Source organism: Anopheles marshallii, chromosome 3 (assembly GCF_943734725.1).
Source record: "Anopheles marshallii chromosome 3, idAnoMarsDA_429_01, whole genome shotgun sequence".
In the NCBI taxonomy this organism is placed as follows: Eukaryota; Metazoa; Arthropoda; class Insecta; order Diptera; family Culicidae; genus Anopheles; species Anopheles marshallii.
The window spans coordinates 45438230-45448886 of record NC_071327.1 but is presented as its reverse complement, the minus strand read 5'-3'; the positions used below and the strand labels follow the sequence as shown (position 1 = coordinate 45448886).

Sequence of the window (10657 nt, the reverse complement as noted above, 5' to 3'; positions counted from 1 at the left end):
ATAACAACACAAACACCTGAATAATACAAACACAAACAAGCGTCAACTAACGAAAAGTCCAAAGAAATAAATAACTAACGAATATACGAATATACATATAAAGATAAAAGATAAAGATTTTCATATTCCTGCACATTTGACAAAAATCAACCGAAATTAATTGAAGCTGTAAGGAACATGACCGGCATGAGGGTATCATTACCGATAGAGGCAACAAATATCTTACATATGTTAAAATGTTCATATAATTAGGTATCCAAAGGCAACACAAAGTTAGCATGTTTGTTCGATTTTCTTTTCCCTTATTACTCCACTACGCATTTCTAGTCTACTTCCGTTTCCTTGTCACATCTTCTATACTTTGGATACATGGTTTATCCCATCGTTCAGTTTATGCTTTACTTTGTTTGTTTCTTCATTTACGTTCGCCCTATGTTTTGTTAAGTTATTTTTTTTGTTTATGTATGTTTTGGATTTGATTTTGCTACTAATGTTATGAAAAATTGGTCCAAAAATCGTGCTCTTTCTGTGTGCTACGAAATACGTTCAATGGTTTGATTCAATGATGTAGCTTTGATGCGTTCGCTTAGATGCAGTGCTGTTCAGGTGCCAAGATCGGTTCTTATTTCTTCAATCAGTGGTACAGCTTCCTGCACCACAAAACATGGAAACAGGACAACAATTCAGTGTTTAAAACAAAGCTTAGATGCTAGTGTATGTTGCTTGTTTTGCTAACAACAGCCTTTTCCTTTAGTAGAATGCAGTAGAATCGACGGACTATCGATTGCGATGGACAAGTCATAGCAGCAGCAATGCATTATTCATCTCGGTTTTATTTTCCGGCCTCGCTGGGAGTAGTCTTTTTCAATCCACTTTTGTTAAAATTACAAATCGATTGTAGCAGTGCGCTGCGGTTACCACTACCACCGGTAGAGTCGTCGCCGGAAATTGACTTCGCAAGCTTACCTGTCCCGCTGGAAGTGCCGGCATCGGGTGGAAACAGCGGTAAGGACGAGGGAGGACCCGGAATCGGTGGTGCCGATGGGGGTGGCTGCGGGGAACAACTGCCGCCGCTGTCCGTTGCATGCGGCGGTGGTGACATCAGTGCTTCCTGCGGTGAGGTAATACTGTTTGCGCTGTCAGATTTCACGATCCCTCCAGTCGAGCTGGATAGATGCACCGTGGCAGTCATACCGGACGATGCGGTTGTTGGCGGACCGTTATTTAGTTGCAGAGAATTTTGGGCACGGAGCTTTGCCTGTTTCTGTTCATGTTTCTATTGTGAAGTATCAAATAAATAAAAAAAAATGAATCGAGGTATTAGAGTAGACAATCGAGTATAACCAGTAAGGAATGGTAGAGGAATTGGTGATGTTAGTACCAGCACCAGCATAAATTACTCACAGCTTTCTGTTTAATTTTTTTCTTCTCCTCCTCGGACGTCATCATCTCTTGCACCCTAACCAAACGCTTCTGGTTCTTCACAGAGCGCTGTTCCTCGCGGACACGATTCTCAGTCTTTTGAACTGCTAGCTTTAGCTGCTCTTTGGCGTTGGTAGAGAATTTTAGATGTGGCTTCTGAACAGCCATGGTTGTCGCGTATAAATCGTTAAAATGTCCGACATACTCGCCGAAGAATGGGTGCGTTGTCAGCTGATCCAGCGTAGGAAGCGAAGACTTGCAGGCATCTTTCGATAGGATCGATTCCAATAAAGATTCTACGGCAACACCAACAGCGATTAATAAACAATACAAGCCACAATATTATGTCCCAATCAACTTCAACTTACTTAAACTATCCGGGCAGTCGCTTATCTGACGTGCGTAAGAGTCCTGCAATGGATAACCCATGCACATCTCGTACAGTAGATGACCGAATCCGTACACGTCAATCGCTTCGCACGTGTTTATCTTACTGTGCTGTACGAAAAATGGCCGATAGAAGGAAGGGACGCCAAAGATGAAATTTTCCACATCCATCAGCTTCGCAATACCATCGACCACGATTACGTTGCCACAGTGCACATGCCCGCACGCCATACCCTTCGAGTGGAGGAATCGAATCGCTTCCAGTATCTGCCGCGCATACAATGCTAAATCTTTCAACGGCAACGGTGTTCGCCCTTTCGGGCTGCCGTACTTCGATAGGAACGGATTGCATGGGCTGGCAGAGCAGAGCACATCCTTCAGACTACCCTGCTTGTAGAACTTTCGTATCACTAGTGCGCCGCTATCGTTCGAAGCGATATGCTCGATCGGTACAATATACGGATGCTGCACACCGCCAAAGTTTTTCAACACCGTGTGGATATCCTTCTCGTCAATGTACCGATCGGGGCCGAACTCAGTCCAGCTCAGGATAAGATCGTCGCGCCCACTGTGGTCCCTTGTGCTGCTGTTGTAGTCCTTCTCGGTCGAGGTAGTCACGCAAACCTGCGTCGTGTGCTGCTTGCCATGCGACTGCGAGCTCGATTTAATCAGATGGTGCTTGGTCGTCGAATGACCCGGCGAATGTTTGTTTCCCTGCGGTTTGTGTACCACCTTGAAGTAATGCTTCCGCAAACGCCACCCGATCGGACCGAGCGACTGTCCCAGCGTGTACACGCCATCGGTGCGCAAGCTCATCGACGCATACTGTAGGGCCAAATCTGTTGAAATGAGCGAACGGAAACATTAACCAACGGTTCGGTCAATACAAATGGGGAATATACTCCATTCGTCTACCTACCATGGAACGGCGTCGAGTAACTGTCTGGATCGATGAACTTTTTGGTTGGTAACGATGATGCCAAAATGGGATTCATTAGTACCTGATTTATATACTCCTGTAATGCGTTCAACCGTTCAGCTATGAAATCTGGGCGCATATTACCTAGAGCGGGAAAGTCACAAAGGACAGGAAGTCAGGTTGGGCCAGGGTTTTGGCGGTGTATGGGGCAAGGTTGTAAATTAAGGACCGGAAACAGGATAGGTTGCGAAAGGGCGAAACGGTACAAGGAAAGAAAGAAAAGGGAAGAGATAGAGACAATGTGATCCGATTAAAACCGTATCTGTAATGAAACTGTTGTAGCCCGATGGTGGCAAACTGAGTTCTGGGCTCTGGTAACCGGGTTCAGGACGGGACCCTGCTGGTGCCGTGAAGCACAAGAGCGAGAGTGGTGTCCACTTTGGTATCGAACAGAACGATATAAAACGAATCGGGTTAGTGGGAATACAACACAGCCATCACTCGCAATGGAGGCGTTGCAAGCAAAAAATAGTAACATCATACAAAACGTGTCCTTCTACAGTGGCTATTCGCCTACAATGCTTCAAACGCCTTGATGCTTTCCAGCGAGCTCATACAGTGCGTGCTATTGGGCTAATATAAAGCATGATATAATTTGTCAACAAATTTACCAACTATTTTATCAAAGTGAGATATACGCTCACTGTCGTACGGCGAATTGGACTCGCCTTGCTTTTTACTAATAAATTGCCTAAAATTGTTGATCTATAACGACACTGCATCTCACATACGCAAACATTTTATAGATGGGGAAAATACGGTACTGACGAAGATTTCAAGTCAATAGATTCTCAGTGTTACAAGAAATTCAGGATGCAAATTGAAAACATATGCATTTTTAAATGGGAATGAGTTTGCTCTCTGAGTGTATATCCTATCATTTTATTTGACTGCATTTACACGTAGAAGGATAGTTAATCCTGCGTACGAGAGATTGCTCCGGATGGAAATTTGGACCGCTTCTGTCGTGTGTAGATCGGCGCCGCTTGCAATATATCACTGGACCAACGTACTGTACTGTACTGTACTGTATATATTCTCTCAATATATGTGTACAGATAAAAACAATGATAATGATAATTCCCATACCACAATACAATTGTCTCTATATGGTTGTAAAACAATATAAGTCCTATACATGAGGCACGCGCTGTACGCAAGGACGTCTGAAACGTGGTACACATCACCACACACATCCACACCAAGCGTCAAGCATCATCCGTCCTCACACCGAAAAAGGGAAATGGATGCATCAGAGGGAGCAGCAACAGCACAACCCGGCTACCATGTGCCATGACCGAAAACCGGAAGAGCGGAGGTCGGTGCGCATGAAAAGCAAATAGCATACGGCCTCCTAGCCACTAAGGATATTTACGTCCGACGACAGTGAGGACGACGACGACGGAATCAAGGAGAAGCATCGAGGTGTGTAATGTGTAAAACAAAAACATCTATCGATCGGAACCGGACTTTTTGCTGGTTTTTCGTGTAGCGCGTGTTCACACCTTCCACGGGAGTACATCGAACCATCCTTTCCTGGCGTACGCTTTTTACGTTATTACTATTTCCAACTGGCGCCAGGCAGCTGGTGTTTTCTGTGCATGCCTTGGTTTACAGCCGTTTAAGGGGTGTGGGTGATGGTGCTGTTTGTAAAAAAACACAGTGATTTTGTATTCTTATTCGGTCACTCTCGCTCTTTAAATGACTTCTTCGTTTCGTACCCCGTTCAATGGGTGAGACTTCAATAAAATGGAAAAATTATAACATACACTTTTAATCCATGTATTAAAAGTACAATAAGCCTGGGCAATAAGGCGAGGACGGGGAACGAAATGATCTCTCCCATCTCTCCTTCCCTGAAAAACGTATCTTGCGCCCTTCTAGTGCATTTGCAGTGCAAAGCATAACATACCCTTGTAACCCCACCACTTACCAATTAGCTTCTTGCCGGGGAATGATAAATCGATCCCTGAAATTTGCAAACACTTGTTGAGCGAAGCAAAATCATTGTAGCGCCGGAGAATGCGCCAGCTGTTTTCCGGGTACGGTCCGCGCTGTACTCGCAGCACATACTCCTGTGTGTATGTTTCCATTCGTTCGTTCGTTTGGTCGTTTTAGCCGGGTGACACATATTGCAGGTGTTGGAAGGATTTGGTGGAATGGTTGAAAGAAGTACACATGGTGGAGGCAAAACCGATAAAACAAAAGCATGTCGGGACGAAAAGAAACAGAAAAAAACGGGATAGCGTAAGAACACGGACGTGTAGCCAGTGGGGAGGGAAGACTAAAAGAAACTTAAAAGCCACCGGAAGCCGAAAGGATATTTCATTCCGCTCTGGCACTCCGGTGTGCGCGTGCATCTAGGTGCGGTGTGTGACTCATCAACATCATCATCGTTCGGTTCGGAGGTTTTGTTTTAGGCAAGGCTCTTTGTTCCGGTCGCCTGCAGACCAGGCTAATATGCAAAAGCACGCTACACTATTGCTGCGCTGTACGACGTGGCCAATCGATCCCAATCGAGAAGGAACACCATTCTACGACACCGGAAACAGCAAGGGACAAGAGACAACACCGAAGACACACACACGCACACCCCATACAAGTCGGGAGAAAGTTACTCACCGTATGCCCGTTGATGTTTTGTGCTGTTTCGATCGTGCAACAGCAGGACTCGGTGTCGTCTAGGGTAACCTTTGTCGTGGTTTCGGTTTGCTCATATAGTGCCATTTGTTGGACCGGCGGTGATGCAGCAATCGGATATTTTTTCCGACCCCGGAAAGCAAACAGAAACGGAACACAAAATCACTTCTGTTGATCCTTGCCACATCCAGACCATGCGACTCTGCGTCCGAGAAACCGGAGGCCTTGGGTGCCTTTGGAGCGAACGGTGGAACTGTACCTAAAAAGAGGAGCTACCACGGATGACACACACTGCACTCAACGTTCGATGAGCATAGAGGAACTGCTTAGATTAGCTGGATATCTTCCACTGTTCCACCTTTCGGGTTAATGTCCTAATTGCTTCCGCCAGAGGGGGGAGGCGAACTGTACTCCTTACTCCGAACACTGCTGCAACTGGATCTAGTGTTTCACCGGGAACACTCCCAGGGACGTTAACACGCGCATTTACACGTGTACACTTTTTCCACCGTACACATCCTGCGCATCTTCTCGAACGGGGGGACTCTTTAGGAGGACTTGTACTACAACTATTCCTTGTCCGCTATTTCATTTTCCCACCGTACGGCAGGGGTTTGGCCACTGGGTTGTGCTTTTCGCCTATGACGCACTACTTGCCCGATTTCGGAACAATTGCTACTAACCCTAATGACGGAACCGTGGGTAACGCACGGGAACCAGCATCTGGAGGGTTTTTGTCGCTGCACCTGAAGACCTGGACTGATCGGAAGTGCGCTGCATACAAATGACCGAGCAAACGTAGGACGAAAACAAATCCGCCTTGCCGTGTAGCACACTTTTGCACTGCAGAATCGCACGAAATGAGCTTGTAGCGAAAAGCAGCGATAACAGCAGCAGCAGCGCAAATCACGAACGGAAAACAAAAACACAACTGCCTTTTGCTGCACTTTATCTAATGCATATTCTTATGGAGCTGGCCATCCCGTAGTTTAGCATCATTGAACGAACAGCACTACAGTTGATTTCTATATTTTACGATTGTTTTACGATACACCAAAATGTTGATTGATTTTTCGATGTAGTGATGGACAGCTCTTTGTTGGATCTGTCGTTCCGAACCTGAGGTTCTCGTAATCCGCTCCAATCAAAACATATTGGGACGGAGAGGTAAAAATATTTAAATTGAAAATTGGTCCGTTTAGTTCCATTACTTTTGGTGCAAATGATAAATATTGCATGGGAACGATTGAAGAAAATAAAGCAATAAAATAAAATTTATGCGTACGATATTTCCTACCCCTTGCTTTCGTTTATTTTCCAGAACTCTATTCCAAATCCCAAAAAAGCATGCCAAAAGCATGGAATTTCATCTTTTTCCTGCATCGCGCTGCAAAATCCGCTAATGTCGTGGAACTTGCCCCGGATGGCTGATTGTGCCTCTCTTGTAATATTTAGCCGTTGCATTCACTATACTAGACTTTAGCGAAGCAGTTACCGATGTTTCCGGAGCCGATTCGGAGTTTTCCGCCTTAAGCACCGCGGCACAACGCCAATTCTTTAAATAGTTCACTAAAAATGATTGAACAAACATATTAATTAATTTGTAACACTAGCTGGAGCCCTGAGCTCATCACTTACTTTTCCACATTCGAACACATCCATCATCACCAGTCGAGGCTAGCATCGTCCCCGTGATGTTCCATGTTACTCGCCATACAGTGCAGTAATGGTCCCCAAACTGAGCCGCGGGTTGTATTTCCAGTCGCGAGTTTGCCGTTGGATCGCTGTATAAAACATAAAAAACATTCAAATGTTTGCTTGGCATTGGAAGGCATTTCCTTACAACTTACAGAATTGGTTTGAGGTTGAATATCTGAACATCCTTACTGGCAACAGCCAAAATGTGATAACTGCGTCCCACATTCGGTGCGAATGCTATATCATGCACCGGTTCAGTGATCGAATTAATCGTCTCGGTTTTCGCCCAGCGCCTTGCATTCTCACTGTATTCAAATATGAACACCTTGCCACCGGTACTTTGCGACGAATCATCGCTTCCGGCTGCAATCATTGCGGGATGCAGCCGAAACATGGACGGATTCCACGTAAGACAGCTGAGAGGAATCTTTACACTGATCTCGTGCGATAACGTCCACTGGGACAAGTTCATGATGTCCGGTGCTTCGTAGATGCGGATAACACCATCCGCTGAGCATGCCGCTAACATTAGGCCTTGCGATTTTGGTGCAAACTTTACATCCGTCACGCTCGTCCGGGAATCAACCAAATTGGTACGACGTACCCATCGCTTTAGCGGCGGCATGGCCGGATTCGTCTTTTCTCCCACCGTTTCCTCCCAAACCGAGACGGTACGGTCGAACGAGCTGGTTGCCAGTACCTGTCCAAATTCCGGATGTGCCCATGACAAACGCCAAACCGATCCGGAATGTGATTTCCAGCTAGACGTTACACTCCACACGCCCTGCTCGTTTTGGTCCCATACCTACGAAACACGGAGTAAGGTTAAACAACTCAAGTAACTGCAATGGTCCGACAGTTCGGTCCAGATGTAAACAACAGTGGTCGCGCGCGCTTTTTCCTTACCTTTACGTACTGATCGCTGCTACAGGTTGCCATGCGTTGTCCGTAGTAATCGTAGGCCACATCGTGGATTACGTCTTTATGTTCGGTGTGGATGATTTGCGTTTCAAACATTATTTTTCCGTTCTCCGAAACAAAATGTGCGATGCTCTGGGTCTGGGCTTTTTCTCGCGGTACAAATGACAGCGTTTGACGTTTGTAGCCGTTCAATTGACGGCTACCTACAAACGGGACAGAGATAAACAACCATTCAAACGGGCCAGCAATAAAACGCCAATTGTTCAATGAGAAACAGTGCTCTCGTGTATGTATTAACGTGCAAACTATTCCTTAAGTGTGGAAAACAATTTTGCATCTAATAATTGGTGAATAATTGTATGTTTAGAGGTAAAGTCTATACATTTTATTCAACCGCTCTCCCGGGCAACTGCTCGCTCTCATGGTGCTGCTGCGCGTTCCGTTTGACGTTTGGGAAAACGTCAAGAAAAGGAAAACAAATAAAATTCCTTCCTCCACTCAAAGTACGTTTTCTTGTGCCCTGCAACGGGATCACGGGTGGAAATGAGGCTTTTCTGGCCGTACGCGAGCCAACTGTAGTCGTGTCTGTGCCCACAGTATTACGCACTGTCCGGAGCGTAGCATCGTGTGTTGGACGGAACGTCGTTGGAGAGATTTCCCCGGTGTGTTAGGAAAAACCGAAACGCCAACGTGTGTCGAAATCTCGCAGGAATCCTAGGAAAATCGATTATCCAAGAGCAGAAACAGGCTTCCCGGTGCGCACAGAAATATGGAAAATGGTATGTAGTCCTTTCGTAGTGTGTCTTATTGTTCTGTGCTCTGTTTGCCGTGCAGGTGATAACATATCTGTAGATGATAATGTGGTGCCGGATTACAGTCGAGAGCTAGATGGTTAGGACAGGCCGCCATATGATAGCATGCCGTATATTACCGTTAGCCTAGCATGCTTGGAACAGATGAAGTAGGAAGCTTGTGTTGAGATGGTGGGGCCTGCTGGCATCTCTTTCTTGTTGGAGTCGTCCGCCGATGCTGGTGCTCGCTTCCACCCGTGACGGCATAAAGTTGTCCAATTAATATGGGCCCAGCCTTTCCGACCAATCACGAACGATGGTGTGATGTTCGGCGGCGCGTCACCGGATCAAACCGACATGGGCATCTTTCGCTAGTGCGCACAATACCATCAGCCATACAAAAGTGCCAAACTAAAATGACACGTGTGTGTGTGTGTGTGTGTGTATAGAGAGGGACAATTGGACAACGACGATGTGTCGTGCCCCCGGTAGTTTGCGCGTTGATTACATCAAATGGAAATTGCAAACAGTGATGGTCGCCTGGCAAGTGGTTTGTAAAGGAGATAAAAACTCAAACTCGGTCTGATTCTATCGGTCGGCTTGGAGTTGTAAGAAGGTGGCCGTCTTCGCTGCATCTGCAGGTTTCGAAAACCTCCATGTGCCAACGGATTATTCTGCTAACCGCAATTTATTGCCCCTCATTCGGAATGCACTCGCGCGCTCTCTCTCTTCGTTTCTCTCGCAAAAGTATTCTCAAGTTCACGCACACCCATACACGGGCCATCGTTTCGCAACGCCATTTGTAGTGTATGTGCGTTTCAAGGTCACTCATCCGTCGCGTACGGTGTATCCGTTACCGGTTAGTGTAAATAGTAAACAAAGCTAAAATAAACACCTTATCATCACTCGATCGCGCCCGGTGCATCTGGCTGCAATGAGTGGGGATGTAAGCAACTAGTTTGAGGGTGGGGAATTGTTTTCGTTTTGATGCACGTGGATTTCTAACTGCGCCAACGCGTGGGAACGATGCATCCATACCGAAAGCTCTTGTTCGATGATCGTGGGGAAGCTTTCTAGGATAAGCATGAATTAAGTTGAAATTGTGTCAAATTAAATTTTAGATTATTATTCTTGTCGATTAAAGTGTTTTTAAAAATAAGTTATGATATTTGTGTTAGGTTTTTTTTATTGCAAAATTACATGTAAATGAGTACTTAAAAATGGGCTGAATTCAGCAATTTCTGCATGCCACCTAAAGCAGAACCCGCACTTTTTCGTTGTGTTGTACCTATCCTATTATGTACAGCTTAAATCGGACAACTTTTTCAGTTATTGTATAGTGGCCACTACAAAAATAGTAAGGCTACAGATGGTTTACATGGCGAGGCACTTCATATCCACCGGATTTGGTCGATCTGGCTTCTTTTATGATTTCTTCTATCTGAAGAAACGCCAGAGTGACAAGTACTAGTCTTGTTCTGCGTTCCCCCTGTGGAGGCTTAAATCGGCCAAACAGTGAAGAAGTCTGAGGCAATCTAAGTAAGATGCAATTTGTTAATAGATTGTCAATCAAGTTTAGTGTTATGCTTAATGAATCGTACGGAGTCATTTAAATTAGAAATCGATTTTCAAAAGATTCAATCACATAGTATCACATAGTACATAATTCTGACAGCCCCGATTAGTAAATAAAATCATTGAAAACTTAAAATACTATTTGATAATTTTTTAAATAAAATTTCCACATTACTCCGCGATAACATTCGTAACACAATTAATTTTTAAACCTTTGCTTTTGTTAAAATAAATAAAACAATTT

At 45.1% G+C, this 10657-nt stretch overlaps 2 protein-coding genes across 2 annotated transcripts; both read right to left on the bottom strand.

Annotated features, from left to right (window-relative positions):
- Positions 1-832: 832 nt before the first annotated feature.
- On the bottom strand, positions 833-5515 carry LOC128713395 (PX domain-containing protein kinase-like protein). Its single transcript, XM_053808252.1, has 6 exons — positions 5411-5515; positions 4722-4863; positions 2729-2872; positions 1791-2648; positions 1405-1718; positions 833-1276 (listed from the first exon to the last, which is right to left on the bottom strand). The coding sequence occupies exons 1-6, from the start codon at positions 5513-5515 to the stop codon at positions 833-835; spliced, it is 2007 nt and encodes a 668-aa protein (XP_053664227.1).
- Positions 5516-6827: 1312 nt separating this feature from the next.
- On the bottom strand, positions 6828-8158 carry LOC128711078 (nucleoporin seh1). Its single transcript, XM_053805943.1, has 4 exons — positions 8033-8158; positions 7279-7931; positions 7067-7212; positions 6828-6997 (listed from the first exon to the last, which is right to left on the bottom strand). The coding sequence occupies exons 1-4, from the start codon at positions 8141-8143 to the stop codon at positions 6828-6830; spliced, it is 1080 nt and encodes a 359-aa protein (XP_053661918.1). The 5' UTR covers positions 8144-8158.
- Positions 8159-10657: the final 2499 nt, after the last annotated feature.